This window comes from Felis catus, chromosome A1 (genome assembly GCF_018350175.1).
Source record: "Felis catus isolate Fca126 chromosome A1, F.catus_Fca126_mat1.0, whole genome shotgun sequence".
NCBI classification, from domain to species: domain Eukaryota; kingdom Metazoa; phylum Chordata; class Mammalia; order Carnivora; family Felidae; genus Felis; species Felis catus.
This window is the reverse complement of record NC_058368.1, coordinates 239,037,070-239,059,132: the sequence shown is the minus strand read 5'-3', so window position 1 is coordinate 239,059,132 and position 22,063 is coordinate 239,037,070. Positions and strand designations below refer to the sequence as shown.

At 61.8% G+C, this 22,063-nt stretch overlaps 1 protein-coding gene across 5 annotated transcripts in view; it reads right to left on the bottom strand.

The window, feature by feature from the left end:
• SLC9A3 (solute carrier family 9 member A3) overlaps window positions 1-22,063 on the bottom strand; it is a 44,344-nt gene continuing 22,281 nt past the window's right edge. The window contains exons 2-17 of one of the 5 annotated variants that reach the window (XM_045039537.1): window positions 18,606-18,908; window positions 15,275-15,435; window positions 13,337-13,415; window positions 12,551-12,728; window positions 11,721-11,941; window positions 10,597-10,799; window positions 10,048-10,137; window positions 9,879-9,949; window positions 8,773-8,902; window positions 6,540-6,655; window positions 5,767-5,896; window positions 5,380-5,556; window positions 5,070-5,142; window positions 4,379-4,477; window positions 3,814-4,057; window positions 2,068-2,197 (exon numbers count right to left, since the gene is read on the bottom strand). In XM_045039537.1, coding sequence (XP_044895472.1) covers window positions 2,194-2,197; window positions 3,814-4,057; window positions 4,379-4,477; window positions 5,070-5,142; window positions 5,380-5,556; window positions 5,767-5,896; window positions 6,540-6,655; window positions 8,773-8,902; window positions 9,879-9,949; window positions 10,048-10,137; window positions 10,597-10,799; window positions 11,721-11,941; window positions 12,551-12,728; window positions 13,337-13,415; window positions 15,275-15,435; window positions 18,606-18,908 — 2,279 coding nt within the window. In that variant the 3' untranslated portion in view covers window positions 2,068-2,193. Of the gene's footprint in view, window positions 2,198-3,809; window positions 4,058-4,378; window positions 4,493-5,069; window positions 5,143-5,379; window positions 5,557-5,766; window positions 5,897-6,539; window positions 6,656-8,772; window positions 8,903-9,878; window positions 9,950-10,047; window positions 10,138-10,596; window positions 10,800-11,720; window positions 11,942-12,550; window positions 12,729-13,336; window positions 13,416-15,274; window positions 15,436-18,605; window positions 18,909-22,063 lie in introns of those variants that run through there. The other 4 variants (XM_023239980.2, XM_045039532.1, XM_045039529.1 and 1 more) reach the window with 4 other exon arrangements.

Below are 22,063 nucleotides of genomic sequence, written 5' to 3'. Positions count from 1 at the left end.
CCCTGAGTCGCTTTCCCTGACTCAGCCTCTGGCTCCGCAGCTGGGAATCGGATCCGGGTCCAGCGGTCCAGGTGAGTTGTTAAGGCAGCTAGAGATGCCGGACCAGCTGGGCTGTGGCCCCTGGGGCCCCGGTGCGCCAGGACCCATCCTGCTCTAGACGAACTCTCCACAGGGAGTGGACAGAGTGTGTGCCTTCCTGGGGATGTGATCGATGGCTGTGGCTGAGCAGTGAGGCTGGGCTGGGAGCAGTCCGTTGGGCTCACTAACGGGCAGATAATGGGTGAATTTCGTGCTCACAGGGTTGGTCAAAGTGGTCGCACCGTGTAGGGAAAGCAAGCGCCATCCTGTGTGTGTGATTTACGGAACGCAGATCTCGATGGGCTTTGTGTCGGTGAAGAGATGCTACGGGGACTCTTCCTGGTTTTTCTCAACACAAAGCCATGAACAGCAGGTTATATACAGACTTTTTCCATCAGGGACTCCGTGTGCACTACTACAACACTACAAACTGCTGGCAGACCTGGCCCGTGATGGTTGTGAGAATCTACAGCATGAGAACTTGGTCGCAGCACAGCACAGTCTCCTTTCCTGAACAGGCTGAGCCTGGCCTCTTTAGAAAAGCTTCTGGGAGAGTCCTGAGGCCCCTGAGGTCCTTAAACACCTCTTTCTCATACAAAACCCTGTCTGAGGAACAGGCAAGGGCACAGGGGGCCCCCCACCTTCCGGCTCCCTGTGGCAGACTCCTCAACCCTAGGCTCTCGACCACTCCCCCAAGGACGGCCAGACAGTGGTCTCCCTCCAGAGGACTGGACAGCGGTGGGGGTCGGGGGAGGAGGAACTCTGTCCAAGGCCATGTCCCTGAGACCCTGGAAGGGGTGGAGGGGGTCTGTGCCACAGCACCCTCAGGGCACCCTCAGGCCTGTGAAGGTCTGGGCCCCATTAAGCTGCCCTGAAGGCCCCATTCTCCTTGGCAGGAGCTGGGCGAGCCCACGTGGCCACTGCAACTTGTAACTCAGCGGGGGCGTCTCACAGGGTCAGGTGGGACAGCTCAGGCCAGAGACCAGGTGTGTGGGGGTGGGGGTGGGGCCACACCTGGAGCCCAGGGGCTGCCACACTGACACCTGGGCCAGGGCCAGACGGGTCGCGGCACAAAAAGGATAAGCAAACAAAAGATGTGTCTGCAATCGTACCTACAGTCCTAAGGTGACAGGTAGTTCAAAGATCTGGTAAGTGGACATGAAGACATCACACAGGGCCTAGGCTGCCCACATCCCCAACCCCTGCAAATTGCTCCTGGAACCAGGGCCCCTGGTCTCCCTGGGGGTGAGAGCCCTGCCTGGGCCCAGAATCATGGGCTGGCATCAGGATGGGCAAATCCCACTTTGTCTGGGTCTCAGTTTCCCTGGCAGTGCTGATGAGAGAATGGACACAAAGTGGCAAGAACTCAAACACAGAGGCAGGCTTCTGGGGGCGCAGGGCCCTTCCCGACTCAGGGGTGAGGGTGGAAACAGTAACTCGCGAGCGCCAGGTCAGTTCACAACCAGGGCAGGTGGGCACAAGGACCCACAACAGAGTCTCCTGGCAAGGGCGCCAGCCCAGACCTCCCAGAAGCTGGAGGAGGCCCTGCCCGGGTCCAGGTCCACTTCTAGCCCGCGGGGGCCTCTCTGCAGGTGGCTCCGAGGAATTCCCAGGGTCAGGCCTCGGGGGCACATCCGGTCCCCTGGGACCCATTCTAGCCCACAGAGTCCGGCTGGCGGCCCTATCCCAGCACCTAGACTCCGGATGCGGGAGACCTTAGGGCGGGGCCGTCACAGCGGCGTCTCCTCCTGCTCCAGCGCGTGCGGCGGCGCGTGGCACGAAGGCGGCAGGGACGAGAGCTTGAGCAGCGCGGGGCGGCGGCGCGCGCGGGGCCGCTGGAACGAGCGCCGGCTGTGCACGCGGCGCGCCGCCGCCGAGCGCGCGTGCGCGCCCGGCAGTCCACGGCGCTCCGGCCCCGCCCCCGGCTCGCGGTCGGGGGGCGCCGTGGGCGGGGCCTCGGCGGGCGGGGCCTCGGCGGGCGGGCCCTCGGTGGGCGGGCCCTCGGCGGGAGGGGCGGGGCTCGGGGCGTGCGGCCACTGGGACCGCGCGGGGAGCGGGGGCTTCTCGGCGGCGGGAGGGGACGAGCGTCCGGTCAGCGGCACGTCGGAGCCCGTGTCACCTGCGGGAGGAGACGGCGTGAGCGCAGAGGGCACCTGGCAGGGGCCCTCGGGGAGGAACGGGGGCACGGGGTGGAAAGGGGAGATCCGGGAGGCTGCGCTGGGCGGGTTTCCCGCCCCATCCCAGACCGTCAGGCCTTCGGCACAAACTGCGGGTAGGGGGCCATCGCCAACCCTCCAAGTTGACTGCTGGCGCCCCCACACCTGGAGGCTGCCACGTCCCCTCAACGGGCACGTGAATCACAGGGACCCTCCAGCCCACGCCGTGGAACCTTCCCTCTAATCTTCCAGGATGGCTGTGCAGCCAGGAGGGTCCCCAACAGACCCAGCCCGACCCCCACCCCCACTACCTGAGAGGTTCCGGGGCACTTTCAGGCCACGCCCTGGCTGTGTAGCCAGCACGGTCCACAGTGACAGGGTCGGCGGAGGACCTGACCCTGCAGCCCCTCGGCAGGTGCCTGTTCTGCAGGAAGGTGCTCAGTGTAAAGCCCACCCCAGACACAGCTACCCTGCCCAGGAAGTGGTCCTAGCCACGTGGCTTCTCCGGACACCGGTGTCCCGCTCCAGGGACAAGCAGGGCTCAAGGAAGAGAGAGGGGAAGGTTAGGAGGTTCAGAGGCAGAAGCCAGGAAAAAGCAGGGACTCTGCCCACGTGGCCTCTCCCACAAGCTCACTTGGAGTCCCCAGGGGCATACGTCCCTGAAGAAATCTCAGCTTGTGCGTAAAGCAAATACTGCACCAGGCAGGGATTTGCTAGAACACTCTACAGTGAGGGGTGGACTGCCGCTCCCCCGCCGGACTGGTAGACGCCCCTGTCCACGTGTCCACAGGAGACAGAAACAAGACTTTCCTGCCCTCCTGAGTGAGAGCCCCTCGGGTACCAGCTCCTGTTTCCTGTCTCCTCCCAGGTGGCCGCCAGACACCAGAAGGAAATGTGGAATGAGCCTGAACCCTGCAGAGGGGCTGAATCCCCTTCCCTGTGGACAGTAGAGCGAGGACAGCACCTTCTAGGCACCCAGCAAGGAAGCCGGAACACCTGCACTTAGCTGCACCTGCCTACCACCCTTGCCTTGCCCCCTCACGCCCCGTCTTCACCCCTGCCCCCGCCTTCTCTGCCCTCCTCTCCCGGGAGAGCTGCTGGTCTGGTCGGTGGGCTCGCCGGCTGTGTGGCCGGCCCCTCCGCTGCCTGTGTCCTTTCCCTGAGTTCTTGAGATGCTGAAAGGGGCCTGTTGCTCTCCTCCACTCACTTCTGTCGCATGGGCTTTAAGCAAATCCCTGGGGCCTTTAGGGACAAAAGTGTGTTCCCCTTCCCACGCGACCCTCGCCCCGCCTCCTCCCCCCCGCCATGCTTAGGCCCCTCTGAGATCATGACTTAGATTCGTGGGCTGAGCACATGGGTTAAAGAGATCTTGAAACAGCTCTGGATCCTGACATCTCAGTTGGAGGAGCTGAGACTCAGACGATCTCCTAAGAAACATGTGGCTGGAAAAGAGGCTTAGAAGGAGGAAGAAAGCTTCTGGAGAGTCTGCAGACGTTCAGGTTCAGAGCAAGAGAGGCGGCCGGCTGAGGGAGAGGAGCTGAGGAAAGAGCAGGCGTCAGGGGGGGTGGGGGGGAGTTACATGTGCGTGGACTCAGGGAGGGTCGTGCGGGGCTGCTCCTCGGGGGCGTCGGCCTGCAGAAAGGAGTCCACGGACTTGCTGCTGAGACGGAAGGGTGCCAGGCGGTGGAAGTTGCCCGGCGAGCAGGGTATCTGCACACGGGCCCTCTGGGAGGGCACCACAGTCTCCCCTGGCGACAGCCAGGGTGGCACCCTGGAGAGGGTGCTCAGGTCCTCATCCGGGGAGAACACGGGGTTGTCAATCCCTAGGAGAAAGGGCAGCAGCTGGTCAGCTCCCCAGGTGAAGCCGGGGCAGCAGGGAGGGGGGGGTGCCACCCTGGGGTCACACACCAGCGCGTCCTGCAGCCAGCACCTGGAAGGTTACCTGGAAGGTCTCGGGTTCTATGCTCTGCATCCCATGCCGTCCCTCTACACGTGGCAGGCAGGGCAAGTGCCGGCTCCCTTCTCTGGAGCAGAGAACCCTGCCTGCCACTCACACCCCACATGGGCCCAGAAGTCCCCATCCAATGACCAGTGATCATGCTCACTTCTGGGACCTGAGGAGGGCCAGCCCGCCTGCCCCTCACCTGAGGGGGAGTCTGTCGCCGTGGTGTCCTGTGTGACGTTTGCCAGGAACTCGATCCCTCCACCCATTTCAGCACCGTAGTCCGGGGCCTCCTCTGGGTCTGAAAGTTCCAAATCTGGTGGCAAGGGAAGGCAGCATGACGGAAGTGGGCTGGGTGCACAGACGCCCCCATTTAGTGCCCTTGACTGACACCCTGACCAGCTTGCAGAGTGCCCCGGGGGTTGTCATTAGCCACCTCCTCTGGGTAGCTCGCTGGGTGGCAGTGCCCGGGTGGCCAAGCCAGCACAGGGCTGTACAAAGCAAAACCACACCGGGAGGTTTTCCCTCCTACACAGGGGCCGCGGTGAGTGCCACCCCTCTGCCCCGGCCCCTCCTCCCCAGCCAGCCTGGCCTTTTGGAGGACGGAGCACCCTGGAGAAGGGGGCCTACTCGGGGTGGGGGGGGGCACTAACTTCTTGTGGCTACAACATGAGTGGAGACTGGGACAGGGGATGTGGAGCCCACCTGAAGGGCGCCGCCCAGCGGAGTGGCTGGGGCCCTAACAGCAGCTCCTTACCCGAGGCAGGACAGGCAGGACCCTGCGGGCAGGGAAGGGTCCCCCTGGCAGGACGGTGCTCCGTACACCTCTCCCGCCCCATCACACGCCCCTGCGTCCCCGCTGGTGAGCGCTCTGCTGTGGCCCCAGCCAGTACCTTTCTCCTTAATGGTGAAATTGTGCACGGGGCTCTCCATGGGCAGTTTCCCATTGGGAATGCTGCTATTTCTCTGAGAAACAAAAGGAAAACTGTTAGCAGGTGTGGGCACAGCGACACCAGGACCCTGACTGCCCCAGCCGTTCCGGGGCGAGGCCCCGCTGGGGCCGCCTGGAGCCGTCCAGGGCCACTCCTGCTCTGTGAGGGGGCTACAGAGGTGAGTGGTGCAGTCTCTGCCCAGGCTTGTCCCTGGGGGATGCCCTGGTGTGAGCCCACGGTCCCTCTGCCAACCCGTGCCTGCCGCCCTCACCCGCTTCTGGGCACGTTCCCTCTTGTACAGCTTCGCTGCCTTCTTGTTCTGATTGATCCCAAGCTTGGCCGACTTGAAGGATTCCAGGCGCTTCCGCATGGTCCTGTGGAAGATCTCCTTGTCCTGCTTCTCGTCTTCGTTCGGAGTTAGCTCGTGCCGACTGTAGAGATGCTTGTACTGGGGGAGGGGCAGCCGGGCGGTCACACTGGGGACACCTTGCATGGCTGGGTGCCCCCTGCAAAGCCAGCCAGACAGAACTGGGGGTGTGAGGGCCCAGGCTGAGCCCCCCCACCTCCTGCCAGCCGTCTGGGCCTGAGTGTTCTCTGCACTCAGGACAAGGACCCCCGTGCCAGGGTGAGGACCCCACCCCGGGCTCCGCACACCCACCTCCTGCCGGGGCTTGTACAGGTACTGCTGCAGCGTGTGGTGAGTGGCCATGTCCTCTGTGTCACGGATGCTCCTCCTTCTCTGCTCCAGGGACTGCATATCCAGGCACACGGCACTGACGTTCTCCCTCCTACACGGGGGTCACAGTGATCGCCCGCCCTTCCGGCCCCTCACCCCATAAGCCCGGACACCTCCAGCCTCCTGGAAGGCCTGTCCTGGGAGTCTTCTCCCTCAGGGTTTCAGCCAGACCCCAAGAGGACTCCCCACCCTCCCCCGGGGCTCCCTGACCCCCTAACTCAGCCCAGCCCAGCACCTGCACACCAGCTGACGAAGCCCCAGCCAAGCAGCACAGCCCAGCACAGGAGGGAGGTCCTAAGTCCAGGACCAGTGTGGGGGCGACCAGGGATGGGGCTTCAGCCCCTAACCTCTGCCCTGCCGGCTTCCTCTTCTCTTAGTCTCACACCAGGGCAGACACTAACCTTACTGCAAGTGTATCTGTGCAGGGGGAACTCGTGGCACCCGTGTCCACACCCTGCGCTCCTCTCTGCGCCCCTCCCTGGGGTCCGACGCACACCCCATTTACACTCTCAGTTGCCTCAAGATGCCCACTGGCCAGTGTGTGCCCAGAGGGGCCCTGCTGCCTGTGACTAGGAGAGCCTGGGAAGTGCAGGTCAGGGGAGATCCCCGCCCACGGCAGCCTCCAGGGTCGTGGCGGGAGGTGCCCAGGTGAGGGGTGGCTTCTGGAAGAAGCCCGTGTAAATGTGGGCACGTACAGGAGATAGGAGACAGAGGCCTCCACGGTTGAGGGCCGCGGTGTGCTGAAGTCCACGTTGACCATGTTGTCAGTGCTGGGGGAGCGGATGAAGGCCAGGGACCCACGGCGTTCTCCCTGCGGGGAGGAGGCAGACTGTGCCAGCCCACACCGTGGAGTGCCTGGAGGCCAGACAACCACCAGCCTCTGGAGAGCTCAGGCCGCAGGTAAGGGCTCGCTTGAGCCGAGTGGTTGGTGGCTGGTGGCTTGAAAAACTAAAGACAGAAGCAAGTGTGAAGAACCCAGCCCCTCAGCGGGCACGGCGCACCAGGGAACGCCGCGGCTCCCCACAGGACTGGGGATGTGTCCCTTGTCCCCACTAAGGGTCCCAACCAGCTGCCCTCAGTTACCCCAGAAGGGAACCCCCAGGTCTCTGTCCAGAATTGAATCAGATCAAAACTACATACAGCAGAGCCCTACATGAATGAAAGTCAAAAACAGCCACTCTCCTTGGGTGGGAGTGTGGGGCCATGTGCCAAGGGGGCCACAGAGAGAAAGCAAGGGCCCCTTAGGGGAGGGCATGGGGCTGTGAGGGCACCAGAGTGAGGGGCTGACGTGGCCGTGCAGGAGACTCAGAGGCACAGCCCAGGAGGACACATCACCCCTGCTGTGACCTGAGCCGGCAGAGCCAGGCCTGACCAGGGAGGAGCCCACGTCACGGGCCAGGGGCACTCAGTGTGCTGGGCAGCAGGGGCCCTGACGGCAGCCTGCACATCCCACGTGGGGGCTGGGGGCCTTGGAGTGTCCAAGGGACTTAGGACTTGGCCAGCAGAGAGGGACAGCCCCTCCTGCCAGTCCCACCAGGCTCTAGGCCACGAAGGCCTCTTCAGTCCCACCAGGCAGAGGTTCGTGCTCTTAACTTTCCCAGCCCAGGCTCAGAGGTGCAGACAGACGATGGCCTTGTCCCTGCTGGTGCCTGGAGCTTCTGGGTTGGGATTTCGGGGGGACCAGGGTCGGCACTAGCCCAGTGGGCAGTGTAGAGGCCCTTCCTTTTCCTCATCTCCCTGTGTCCCTGCCCCTCTCTGCCTTGTGGTGACCCCAGGCTGTGCTGGGGTGTCAGGCTATATATTTGGGGTGGACAAGCCCACTGGAGGACTCACTTTCCGCTCTGAAGGGACAGGTACTTCCAGGGCTCTGGCTGTGCCCTCCGTGTGAGGTCCGTGGGGTTTGCCAAGGTGGCCCCGTCCCTCCAGATGAAAATGTGGACCCCTAGCTCACCAGGCTCTGTGTAGGCCTGAGCTGATGAGATGCCCGTGACCTTGGGGCCTAAGGGCCATGTGTGCGGACACACATGGGGCAAAGGCAGCTGGGTGATCAACGCAATGGCCAAGAGATGGTCACATGTGTGCACTGAGAAGCCAGGAAGCACTTCCTGGAGGCATGTGGCCACTGGGGAGGGGGGGCGGGAGGAGTGGGATTTGACCTGAGCCCTGCCATGACCGAGTCACTTGGACACATCCTGTACTGACCAAGTGGCTGTGAGTTGGCACAGGGCATGTGGCATCAGAAACAGCAAGATCCAGAGCGTCACCGTGCAGCAGGGCTAGTCCCTGACCCCCCACATGCTCCCGAGCCCGCTCGTTGTCCCCACACCCTGGACGCACCCACCAGCCACTGGTTGGTGGGGAGCTTTCTCTGGCCCGTCAGCCTCAGGGACACGGGAGCGGACTCATTTGCCTGCGGAAGGCAGGGGTTCTGTGGGTGCGGGAGGGTCCTGCTTACCTGCAGGGCCGGGGGATGTGGAGGCCACCTCAGAACCACAGCCTGTTACCAGGCATGTCCCATGTTGACCCCACAGGACTCAAGACCTCCTTGCTGCATTCCCCTTTGTGCGCAGGCGCGTACGTGGATGAGCGCGTGTAGGCACGCATGTGCATGTCTGTGTGCACTATGTGGGGGTGGGGGGAGTCACGACTCCATAATGCCCCACCTGGCCTCAGACCTCAGACCCACCAGGCGTCCTGCAGGGAGCTGTAGGAGAGGGCTCTGTGCCCCAGCTCCCACAGCCATTCTCAGGGCTTTGCGCCATGAACACGTCAACCCCCGCACGGGGCTGCCTGGGCCTCAGGGTGCAGACAGACGTGCATGTGAGGTGCAGGCCCACTGCCCTAGACCCCATGGCTGGCCACATCCCATGTCTGCGTGTTGTTTTAGCCCCCAACCCAACAAAGAGAACAGACAGAATGCTCTGGTACCTCAGCCACATAGCTAATGGCATCTTTCAAGTTGAGTTCGTGGAAAACATTCAGAATCCGATCTCGTGACTTCTGTGCCGACCTTCTCATAAGGATTTTGCTAAGGAATTTCCTATCGAAATTGGACCACCTGGGGGGTCAGATCAACACAGACGTTAACACTTGGGAGGATCGTGGGACCCTGGCAGCATGTGGGGGCAGGGAGCAGCGGGCCCCCTCTCCCACTCCCAGACCTGTAATGGACGTGGTCTCCCAGGAGCTGAGACCCGGGAGATTCCCGCCCCTCCCCTCCGAAATTTATTTACGGTAACAACCTTGAGGGTGAGATTTAAAATAACAGGAATAACCCTCAGGGGCTCTATTTCCCCATCAGTGTTCTTCCTGTCAGAACCTAGAATTCTGAATTCTGTTCTCTCATTTGATACAATATTGCAACGTTTTCCACCTGACGGTTACCTAACACTCTGGAAAGGGTAGGGCAGGCTGAGGACAGGGCCCTGGGGCCCTGGCTACAGTAAGAGGGACATATTTTACCTGCAGAGGGACTGGCTAGAGCAGGAGGACCCTCTGAGCTCCCACACTTAGAGAGAAACAGGCTGGCCAGAAGGAGGCTTTAAATCCAGCACAGTTAGAATACTGGCCAGTGGTCTGGGGCAGAAGAGGATGTGGCCAGGCCAGAATTGCAGAGGAACATCTGGCTGAGGTCCAGTGGGCCTTGAGCTAGACATTGAGGGGGAGGGGTTGCCCGAGGAGGAGAGGTCTGGGGGGGGGGGGAGTCCCAAGGGGAGGGCGCTGCAGGAGGAGGGGTCCTGGGGGAGAAGGATCCCAGAGGGAGAGGGGTTTCAGGGGGAGGAGGAGTCCGAGGGCAGTCGGGGGTCAAGGGGGTGGGGTTCCTGGGAAACAGGAGTCCCAGGAGAAGGGGGTCTCAGACAATTTGGCAAGTATCCTTGTTCTTCAGTCAGCCAGTGCTTTGTGAGGTTGGTTTATGGGGAATGTCAGCCGCCCTTTCTACCCAGTGGGTCCTCCAGTTAAAACTGAGGGCAGAGACGAATGTGCCTCCAAATTTCCCCATTTCAGTCCAACCAGGGGCACCTAAAGCCACTTACTTATCTCTGAGATAGTTGTGTCCAATTTGCCCTGATATGTCCTCGATGGCAGAGAGGATGTGGTCGAAAGCCTTTCACAGGAAAGAGAAGTGGGCTGGCATCACTCGGAGGGCTACCCCTGCCTTGCCCTGCCTCGCCCCTGCCCCCCTCCCCCACCCCAGTCCCCTACCCGGCCATGCAGCTTCTCATTGAGTTTGGGCTCCCGGTGCTGGCTCCTTTTCACCTTCAGCCACTGCACCAGGGGCTTGATGGTCAGGCCCTGGAAGACAGGTACTGACCCAGACGGCGGGCAGGCTCCCGCCCAGGGCCCACCCTGGCCCACGGCACCCCCAGTGTGTGAACCCGTACTTGCACCCCCTCCACAGGCACACGGGGTGAAATGGGCCGCCCTTATCCACAGACCTGACCTGCTCGGAGGGTCCCCCGATCAGCTCCTTAGACTTCCCAAAAGCAAGGAGAAGTGGGACACCTTCCTGGGCGTGTCTGGTCAATAAAACCCTAACTGGGGCTTCGTTAACCAGCGGCAGCACAGGAAGAACATTTTCAGGCCAAATCGTGCTGCGTCCCCTGTGGGGCCACATGAAAACCTACAAAACGTCTCCTAGTTACTAAAATTACAAAAACCAATTAGGGCCTGGAGGCGGGAGAGGCTAGAGACAGAGCGCCCCGCTGGCGTGGAGAGGTCGGGGGCGCGGCGGCCACGTGCCCTCCACCCTACCTGGAAGACGACCGTGAAGAAGACCACGATGATGGTGGTGCTGACGAAGAGGTTCCGCTCCTTCACCTTCTGCTCGTCCAGAAGGACGACCAGAGCGAAGGCCACGGCCCCTCGCAGGCCGCCGTAGGACATGACCACCTGGTCTATGATTTCCAGCTGCACCATCCGGTACCGGTTCAGGACCCAGGTCTGCAGGACCACACCTGCGGGCGGGGAGCGCACTGAGCTCCAGGCTCCTCGAGGGCCTCAGGCCAGTGGCAGCCACCGCCCTGGGGGCACAACATGTGGGACTCCCCTCCAAGGGCAGTGACGGTGACAGGTTCTGTCCCGGGCAAGGGGTCAGGGAAACTGCACGCTGTAGCCCTACTCTCCCCAAACCCTCTTGTCCACACCAGTGCTCTCTCCTGGCCACAGGTCCAACCTGCCGCTGGGGATACTCTGCACCCCGCATTTGTGGCTGGAAGCTGCTCCCCGCAGCTCTGGGAATTTGCAGGTGTCCCTGTGACCGGGCTGCAACACTGAGGCCTTGTGCTCTTGCCTCCAGGACCAGGACCCTGCTCTGCTCTGTCAGCCGCTCCCTGGAGCCCTCAGGCCCTGGTGAGCTCAGGCAGAGTGGGTGGTGGCCTCGCCCCGGCACCGCACACCAGGGAGTGGCAACCAGGGCCGGAGCAGGCAGGGGGACTCCTGCCTCACATGAGCCTCAATCTGCTCATCAGTGACTGCATCCGCAATGAGTCCTCAGGAAACCAGATGGATTCCTCTAGGTTCTAGAACCTTCCACCCTGACCCCCAGCTATTCTAACTCCATCTCAAGGTGCCGAAGCCGTGACAAAGCCTGGAGTTTCGATGAAGATAACCCACGGCCTGGCCGTGGTGAGGCTCCCCAGCAGCTCCCAGACCCGCCGCTCACCGGGCAAGAGGGCTGTGCTCGAACACCACGTGCCTGGTTTCCACAGCCGGGCCCCAGCGCCTGCCCCCACTGTGCCCAGCGTCCCTCAGCCATCCCTCCTGCCCCCCATGTGCTCCCGCCCCCATATTCCCACCCCCCATCTCCCCCGCATCCCTGTCATCGCCCCCCACACCCTCCCCCCTCCCTGGTCCCCACCATCCCCCAGCGTCCTCACCAATGGCCCGGTACACGGAGATGAAGACCAGTGTCAGGAGCACAAAGGCCGTGTTCCACTTCCAGATGCGGGGGTTCACGGCTGAGATGCCCAGGAACATGAAGATGATGGTCTCTGCCCCACTGGCCAGCATCTTCATGGTGTAGCGCACGGTGGTGGCTGACTGTTCCGAGATGTTGGCCTTCACGTACTTCTGACAGCAGATGCCGCAGAAGGTGATGCTGGAGGCGGGACGGGCACACAGTGAGGCTGGGGGCTGAGACTCTGGCCTGTGTCTGGGCACATGCCCACCCTACTGGTCGGCGTGCTCGGCTCTGCTTAGGACCAGGTGCAGTCCCGGCCCCCGACACCCCAAGATCTGAGCCCTGAGCCACCCAGTGGGCTGCCTCAGCGTCTGTCCTCAGCCCGGCGGTGGCTGGCTCTGGGGGGAGGTGCCAGGGCAGATTCGGGTCGTGGGGGTGCCAGCCAGCCTCCCACCCAGAGCACCCGGAAGGGGCTGGGTGTAGGCAGAGCTCACGGACAATTCTGTGAAAACACCAACTCCTTATTTAAAACCTGAATAGACCAGATTCTTCACCCCCACAGTGGCTTCTCACCCCTTAGAGGGAAGCGGGCCAGGCGGATGGGGGCTGGGAAGAGACCCACAAGGTTGTGCCCCAGGAGGGAGGGGCCCCTCTCCCTCCCCCCGTCACCCCCCCTCCCCCTCCCAGGCACAGCTGCTTGGCTGTGCTGTGGGTGGGCCCTGCCCTACCCCTGCACACCAGCACGGCCCGTGGCCCACAAGCTGTGTGGCTCTGGCGCTCTGGGCCGTGGGAGCGAGGGGGACTCACGCCAGGATGGCCGACAGTGACAGCATCTCGGAGGTGAGGTAGGACAGGTAGGAGATGACGAAGACGAAGCCGGGCTCGATGATGCGCACGTGCTTGGTGAAGCGGGTCACCAGCGACAGCAGGAAGGCGAAGACGACCCCCACAAGCGTGCCCCCCAGGCTCACCACGAAGAAGGACACTGCGGGGCCGAGGACACTGGCTGAGCCGCCTGAAAGGCCCTTTGTGGCCGGGCGTGGCTGGCCCCTGCGTGTGGGCACGGCCGACCGGCTGTCCTTCCAGACCATTCCTTTCATCGTGGGTTGCCTGGTAACCCCCACAGAGGCGCCAATAACTCAGCAAACAAGCGTCCAATTCTCCCCCTGAGAGGCCACCAGGCACGTGGAGAGCTGGGAGGCCTGGCTCCCCTCCCCCATCATGGAGAAAGCCCGACAAGGGGGCCTTGGGCAGGGCTGTCCCTGCACCCCTGATACAGCCAGGCTGTCATTGTCCCTGCCCAGAGGAACGTTTGTCCAGAACCACCCAGGACACCAGGGCCCATGTCCTCCAACCAGACATTCTGGTGGGCCTAACGGGGCTGCAGCCCTTGCCTCCCCAGGGTGGCGGGACCCAACAAAACTGTTTTCATAAAACACGTTGGGGACAGGAGGGATGGCCACCGAGACTTTTCCCACACAGGCTGTGGGTCCCAGGGGCAGGCCTGGTGTCAAAGCCTGGAGGTGATCCACATGCTGGAGAAGAGACATGGCCCCCACATTCCCCAGGTGTGCGGACCCACCAGCCACACACCTATGCCTTTCACGCAATCCACGCCAGTCACCTTGTCACCACCCAGTGTCACGAAAGATTCGAACACGTTGTAGAGGACCTGGGGGGACAGAGAGGCAAGCATGACATTAGGCCGGACCTCGGCCAGTGCTCACCTGATCTCAGGCCTCGGGCCTTGAGGACTTGGTCTGGGTCAAGCAGGCCATGGTGGCCTGTTCAGGAAACAAAAAATCGCCGGGAGGAAATCATCACAGAGCATCACGGAAAAGAAGATGAAGGCCAAAGACGAGCCAGCGGGTGGGATACGAGAGGCAGAAGAACATTCTAGAGGGAACTAGAACCTTTACGAGCAAATGTCGTCCTTTCCTACTATCAGCAAAGCAGGGGTGACCACAAATTTAACCCGCTACATTTAATTCTGTTTCATGTTCCAAGATGAAGCCAGAGTTTCATTTTTAGTGACTTTGCTGTTGCGTTAACTCCCGATTATAGGATCACACCCCTTGGTGTCTTTGCATGTTGACGTTTAAACCTCATTCCACCAAGATGTTGCAGATGAAAGGCTCAGGAAGGGCATGCGAGGCCACAGCTGTGGAGGCTGTGCTGTGTGTCCTATGCTGAGCCCTCCACACCCAGGGGCCGAGGGTAGGATGCAGGTTCCTGGGGAAATAGCTGATCTCTGAGCCCCAAGCCTGAACTCTCCAGGTCTGCTCAAGGGGACAGAGGACCCCAAAAGGCGGGGTGTGGAGCTGTTTCTACAACAGGAGGCGCACAACAGGCCTGATGACTCTCGGGTGCTGGGCAGAGTGTGGGCACACAGTCACCAAGGGTGCTGGGGGCTGGACCACAGCCTGGGTGCCTCCATGGAAACGCAGGTGAGAGGGGAGACAAGGCTCAAGCCAGCTGTAAGCGGAGAGCTCCGTGGCTCAGGCATGAGTTAGAGCTTCTCCAGAGAAACGGAGCCACGGCACAGAGCAGCCCAGCCTCGAAGGAGCTGTGTCTGATATTTCTGATTAAGTTTGAAATTAATTCTCAAATTCCCCCGAGAACATCTTATCTGCTACAGAAGAAATCTGGTGCAGCACAAGCTTAGGGTCTGTCACTCTCCTGAACCCTGAAGGAACACGAAGAGGGAGAATTTCTTAGGCCACAGGTACTTTTAGAGCAAGAGGGACCTGCACGTTCTGCAAAGCCCTTGGGGAGAGGCGACAGGCTGGTGGGGCTGGCCCAGAGCAGGTGCTCGGAGATGCAGCACGCGGCTGACCTGTGCAGGGAAGGTGCTCTGTGCATGCCTCCACCTTACCTGTAACGCACTTGCACAGAGGTAGCAGCCCAGTTTCAGGCTGGGTTTCGACAACTCCGTGCTGGCCACTGTGATGCTGAGACAGTGCTCCCACATTTCATGAACCTTCTGTTCACTTTACGGATCTGTTGTGGCCTCACACCCTGACCGAGAGTCCTCCCGCCCCTGCCCACCCGCCCCGGCCCCGCCGAGCTCCCGGGCTCCGCCTCCCTCCTGGAGACTGAGGCACTTCATGGGTACGGTCAGCGCTCGATCGTCTTCCCTCCTAGGTTCTGGCGAGATCTCACTGTTTGTCTCTTTAGTGGCTCCCTTAGGGAAATCAGGGCCAGGGGCATCGACTCTGGACCCGGAGTTAGAGGCGTCCCGCTCTGGCAACTGGTGGTGGGGTTGGCAGTGAGGTGTTATCAAGACGGGAGAAGAGTGTTCGAAGAACCGATTGAACAGGCAGTCATTCGGAGTTGGGAGGAAGTGAGAGAGGGGACAGCATGCGATGGGGCTGCGGGGGAAACCTCCTCCAGTCAGAGCGGTGGGGGGCGGGGGGCAGAGGGAGAGCACCCCCCACACCCACTCTCAGGCTTCTCGCGCGCGGCACCTCCTCAAGGCTGATTTCTCCGCCCACAGCACCGAGGCCCTGGGGCCGCCCAGCACCCGCTCACCACAGTGACGGCGTCGTTCAGCAGTGACTCCCCAAAGACGATGATGAATAGGACCTCGTTGACGTGCACCTCCTCGAACACAGCCAGGACGGCCACCGGGTCCACGGCGGCTATCAGGCTCCCGAACAGGAGGAAATCCAGCAGCCCGACCTTCAGGTCTCCTGCAGGACAGGCAGGGCCGTCAAGGAGAGCCCTTCGGGGCCCGGCTGGGCGAGGACCTCTGAGCCCCGCACACCGACTCCCCTGGCCTTCTCGGGGGCTTCTTCAGGCTTCCGTCCTCCTGACTGCCGGCTCAGAAGCCTCTCAGATGGGACTCCCTCTTGGGCCTGGGGCTGGCTGGTTGTGAAACCTGGGTCAGAGCTGCCTGCCTGCCTCCCATGGGCTCCCACAGCCTTCAGGAAAGGCTGGTCTCACCCCCATTGGGGACTGACTGCCCCTCGTTCTTCCCTTCATCCACCCTGGGGCCTGCTTACTCCCTCCTGGGGGGCCCACCGGGAGGCTGCTGTGAGCAGATGAAGGACCTGGGGGCTCGGCCATGCACAGCATGGGATCAGACCCCTGCCCTGGGCCGTCTGCGGTCCAGGGTTAGGGCTGGAAAGGGGGTCAGGGGCTCAACAGGCATGGGAGAAAGGCTTCCCTGGAAAGTGATGTCTCCGCCCAGATGAGAGCCACCAGGACCCAGCCTGGGGGGAAGTGATGGAAGGGGGCAGGGGAGGGGCAGGCCTCACAGGGTCCTGGGGGACCACAACTGGCCTGGGGAAATCCTGGGGGACTCCAGTAGGAGGGGCCACCAGGGAGGTTTGAGGGACAAGAAGGGAGACGAGGGCTCAGAGTGGGGCGGGGGTGGGGGGAGGGGTAGGAAGGGACCTTGGAGGAGCAGGTCCTCAGAGTGAGCTCCGCTCTGCTTCTTGAAATGGCCCAGTGGGTTCCTGGTGCCCTTGGGGGCGAGGGTCGTGCTGAGATGCACTTTCCAACATTCCAACATCTCAGTCTCCAAAGCGGCACCAGGCTGCACTCACAGCCACACGGCAGTCCGCACCGGACACACGACCTCTGGGACCCGAGGACGGTTGCCTCATCCCGGCTCTGTCCAGGACTCACACCTGCTCTCAGCTGGGCTGCTCCAAGGAAGGCCTTGTCCGGGAGCCTTCCTGGCACTGAGCCGCCTTCCCGGCCTGAATGCACTGAACCAGACCTCAGGCCTGGAGGGTATCGGGGAGGCCCACGTGGGTGGGGAGACACAGAGGCCATGCGTGGGCTGGACCGCTACCCCTCCAGGCACTTGGGCCCTCTCCAGGTCTAGGACAGGGCTTCCGCAGGAGCCCAGCTCTCCCTTAGGGCCACGCAGGGCCCCCTGGAAGGTTGTCTCCTCGGAGAGACGTGGCCCTGGAGGGAGCTCCCCGTGAGCTCTGAAAACCCGGCAGCCTGGCTCCAGAGTCTGTGTCCCGAAGAAGTGGCAGGTGTTAGAACCAGCTTCCAAAGGGTTTAAAATGTGCCTTTTGAAATGGGAATCGTAGGGTTTGCTTTTCTACCTCCAGGCACTGTTGGTGAGGCAGAGGTGAGAACACAGTCCCTCCTGGCTTCAGACACGGGGACTCCACATGCACATTCCACATTTTGGGGCCGTCCCGTCTTTAAACGCCTCCTGGCTCGTGTGTCTCTCACTGTCTAAGGCCCAGACAGACCCGGTGGTACATTCTGGAAGCCAGCCACTCCAAGCAGGAAGTGTCCCGGGGCCAGCCTGCTCTCCTCCTTGGGGCAACAGTCTACCACCCACTGGCCCTCTCTGCCTGAAGCCTCTGCTGGGCCTAGCCCTGGCTGGCCCGTCCAGACACCCATCCAAGACACCCACTGCCAGCCCTACCTATGGCCTGGCCTAGGGTGACTTTTCCTCAGAGGGGTGCCCCGCCCATTGGACTACAGAGACCGATTGGTCCCTGCCTCCCCAACTCCTCAGATGCCTTGCTCCGGGTGTCTAGGGACAGGATAGGCTCATTGGCCCCTGGGTGCTGTTCTGATCTGTGACTTTGGCTGATGCCTAGCCTTGACCAGCTGCATCCTGAGGACTGAACACAGGTCCCCTTAGGGACTCCTGCTCTAAACCCCGGGACTCTCCCCTGTGTCCAGTGGCTAGAGATGGCCCTGCCATCCTAGATGTACCCAACCACCTAGAGGCATCACCAGTAAATGCACCCGGGGCTTACTCACCTCCAAGGCCCGGACAGACGTGTTTGGCCCCATGTCAACCTTAGGGGGTTTCTCTGGGCTGAGCCTGGAGGCGGTGCCAGATGGCAGTGGGGGCTCCAGGAAGCATACGTGCTCCCCATGGGGTGAGGACAAAGTCCCAAGGTGACAAATGGGACAGGTGAGGTGACTATTCCCGTCAGGGGACCTTTGGCCTCTCTTTCTCAATGCATGTCCTTTGTCATCAAGGTTTTGAGGCCTTGATCCACACAAGGAATGCTGTGCAAGGCTGTTCCTTCAGCCGGACGGAAACCACCGATCCGGGCCCGTCCCTGGGAGTCTGGTTCGGCAGGTGGTGGTGTTTGGGGCCTGTGGTGCCAGCACCCACTTCTCATCGGTCGCCCCCAATGCCGGAAGCTAACCCTGTAGACCCATGATGCAAGCGGCCAGCCACAGCAGCCCCGGAACGGGCAGCGTCTAGGGCTGCGTGCACATCTGCGCAAGGCCTCAGCTGAGCCCCTGGCCTCACCTGTTCCAGTTTCCCAGGTAGATAATGGCCAGCTCCCGGGTGGGTGGGGCGCACCTCGGCCGTACGCCAGGGCTGAATTAAGTAACCCAAACTGCAGGAGACACTGGCAGGGGCAGGAGGGGCACCGGTGACTGTGCAGAAGCTGGCGCGGCTTTTCTTGCAGGTTGGGTGGGTGTCTACCAGGCTCCATAACCGGCCTCTGCCCAAGGGGCCTTCTCCTCCCTCTCCCTGGAGGCTTGCTGGCAGGGGAGTGAGGCCCACCCCCACCTCCTTGCTGAGGGGGAGGGACAGCAGCTTGGCCGACTCACCCACCCCACCCACCCGCCAGCCTGGTTGGACAGGACGTCATTCCCAGGCAGGACACGAACCTCAGCCTGGGGTTGCCTGGACAGGCTCTTGTTCATTCATTAAACCTTACTGTAAACATGCCAAGCGGGTTAAGTGGACCCACCGGTGACATCTGTCACCCCAACCACTCGTCCCCTTTTTGGGTCTGTGTTCTGTACCGAGCATTGTTAAGTGGAGTGCCCAGAGCCTGCTCCCGCAGAGCCCAGCCCAAGGACCCCGCACCGGGGACCCCACCCCGAGGACCCCCCTGCAGACGGCATGCCCGCTCACCCATCAGGCCGCTGAGGAAGACGCCGTAGAGGGACAGCCCGGTGGTGGCCGCATTCCACACGGTGCCCACGACGGCGTACAGGAGGATGGTGCCCAGGTTGCCAAAGAAGAGCCGGTTGGGCATGAAGTAGCCGGCGTCCAGCACGATGGGGGGCAGCAGGTAGAAGAAGAAGACAGTGGGGGTGAGTGTGAAGGAGGCGATGTGGTCGGCCGCCCAGACGATGCCGCCCAGCACCAGGCCCAGCACGATGAGCAGTGCACTCTCGGGGACGACGCTGGTGACCTTGTGTGACAGGTGGAAGCCTGCGGGGGAGGGGGCCGTCAGGGGCGCCGGGACCCCTCCGAGCGAAGCCTCTGGTCCAGGGCCACCGCGGGCCCCTCCCACACGGGCAGATTTCATTCTGGAAACGCAGCAGGCTCTGGGGCTGACGGAGACCAGAAGCAGCTCTCCCTGTTCACGCCTGGGAGTGGGGGCTGCCTGGTGGCTCTGTGGACAGGCCGGCCTCCTGGGAGGGGCTGTCCCAGCCCACAGGACAGACACGGGCCTGGGAAGTGAGGCTCCATGTCTGCGTCTGTGGACGCTTCCCTCCGGCCCCACTCATGTGGCCAGGAGGCCCTGCCAGTCCACTGTCGACTGCTGTCCCCTCGGGACCTGGCCCCTGGGACACCCTCCTCAGGGTCTCCTTGCCTTTGAGGGGTGGGTCTGGGGCAGACAGAGACTCCCATGACAGTCGGGCTGCAGGGAGCGGCTCCTGAGCCCAGGGCACCCTCATCCCAGGCCCCGCGTGGCCCATCCCCTCATCCCTCCATGCTGCCTCACCCAGCTTGTCTCAAGGTGCTGGAGCCTGAAGTGCGGCTGCCTTTTAACCTGCCCTGGTGGGACTCGGGGGGACCCGGAGGTCCCCCTGCTGACAGCCGGCTGCCTGGGCCCCGTGGCCCATCACCCTTGCAAAGACCTTAGGGTGCAGAGGCCTGTACTCTGAGTGAGGCAGGCTCACAGACCTCCCAGGGCCCTTTTCTCCTTCTATTGTGTTTGTTCTATTTTAAGACTCAGAGAAAAGGTTAGAAGAATTCCTAGGATGCGTTCCAGGTGGCAGCAGCTGCCTGGCCAGTGAAGCCCCCCATCCGGGCTTCCGCTGCCCCTGGACCGTGCCACTCTGTCCACCCCAGGCACCACCTCCCTGCTGTCCGTGTCCCCTCCCCTCTCCCCCCGAGTCTGTGGAAACCTCTCAGACCTTCTGGTTCCACCAGCCTCGCGCTCTAAGGTCTCCTACCCTTGGTCAATGATCTCTCAGGTCTAACAATGGGTGTTGACCCATGAAAATCCTCTTTACAATTTCCCCGTTTTGCCGTCCTCGCTGGAGCGCCCATCTTACTGAGATTGTGTTGGCCCTTTTCTGGGAGGTTGAGCTCTGTGGGGACTTCCCTTCCATTTCTTGGGTCACATTTTACCCCAGGTGTCCTCCCCCTTCTCTTTCCTACAACATCATATGGCCGCCAGCTGCTTCTTCGCCCTATTCGTGCCTGACCTCACTTTACACGCACTCACGGCACAGGGCAACTTTCTGATTCCGGCTTCTGCCCCATATGGGCTCACGTGAGCTAGAGTTTGGGGCGGGATGTTGCTGTCCTTGTCCTGTGGTCTGGGCGCCCTCCTGGGACCCTCGTTCCGTGCTCTCAGCTGGCATCATGTTGGCAGCCAGGGCCGGGCCTTCTGGGCTTCTGCACTTCCGGCCACCCAGCCCAGGCACGAGGGAGGGTGACAGTTTCAACCAGCCAAGGCCTCTGGTTGTTGGGAATTCTTGGTGAGAGAGGCCAGCCCTGCAGGCGGGCTCTCCCCATGCCCGTGACCCCTTCCAGAAGGCAGCTGCACTGTAATGAGCTAATTAAACGGAAGACTTGATTGACTCTTAAGTGGCAATTTGCAGGTGGTTCAGCTATTAAGCATATAATGGGCATTTTAGGAGCCAGTAAGCCGAGTTCCTGTGGGGGAAATGCCCTGTGGTCACTGGCCCGAACTGCAGGGACGCAGTCAGGGATGTGGCTCCCAGTCAGGCTGAGTCACCACAGGCAGACCCCTTCTTCCCGCATCAGGTCACTGTGAAAAATCCCTGACTCTAGGGTGGACGCTCACTGCACGGCCATGGCCTCTGCTGCAACCCCACAGGGGGAGGGGGGGCTGGGCCTCTGGGAAGTGGGGAGGGAGAGAGGGAGGGGGAGCAGGATCTGAGAGGCACATGCCTCACCACGGCCACCAGAAAACCCAGCACCCGGCGTGCTCAAGTGGGCTTGGCCACCAAGACTCCAGCGGCAGGTGGAAAGACCCAATACCCTCTCAACCCTTGTTTGCTACACCTCGTTAGAGAAGGATCCGGCAAAGGCAAATCTGAGCAGTGACCCAACGACCTCCTCAGGACCCACAGCTCAGGGCCTCCACATCTGGCCTGGCCCAGAGCCTGAGCCATGACCATGGAGAAAGGCCCCGCGTCCTAAGGCCATGTGCCAACAGGGTGGCTGTGACCTTGGGAAACGATTAGGTGGTGCAAACTTCCGCCTCAAAATCCCACGGCATTTTCTGGGGAAAAGCCAAACCTCATAGGCTGGACAGGCAGGGAACGTCTGAGCCTTTGAGGAGCCCACAGAGCCGGCTTTCCCATGCGCCCTGCCGAGGGAGAGGGCAGACAGCGATTCAGGATGTGCACCAGCCATGCTGTGCTGACCCCGGGCACAGCCACGGGCAGAAAAGCTTTGCAGAAAAGCTTTGCAGAAAGCGGCTCCCCACATGCCTCGAACACTGGAGAAGCAGCAGCTTAGCGGCGTAAACCCCAGCTCGGCAAATATTTGAGCTGCTAATGCAGGCAGGGCACGTGGTGCATACTCCTAGGACTGACAAGACAGAGTGACAAGAACAGTAGAGGACAAAATCAAAGCGCACCAAGATGCACAGACTACGGGGAGCTGAGTGAGGCCGGGTCCGGAGCTCCCCTGCCGAGGCCGGTCCCTTCCGACCAGGGAACGTTAATGAAGCGACTCCCAAACCCACAGGTAACTGATTGCCGAGGCCGGGAGAGTTACAGCTAATTAAGCACGAACGGCCTGGCTGCAGGGTGGTAACCACAGGGGACACACACTTTTCATTCTAATTACAAAGCCTCTGACTGATGTTAAAGGTCAGGAGGCGCCGGCCTGCCAGCCAGCCATTTCTGGAGCAGGCCCTGGACAGAGTGGGTGCCGAGGCCCCCGGGAAGGTCATCGCTGACGTGTGTCACGCCCCCTCGGGATGCAGCTGGGTACCCAGGGCCTGGGGTCAGGCCCTACGTGGCCACAGCCTCCAAGGATCTCTCAGCAAGATTCAGCTGAGTCCACGCAAATGCAACAGCACAGTAAATCCTTTGGTTTTACTTTAACGCGCACGAGCCTTGGTCAATTAAACGCTGCCTGACAAAGTAACCAGACCG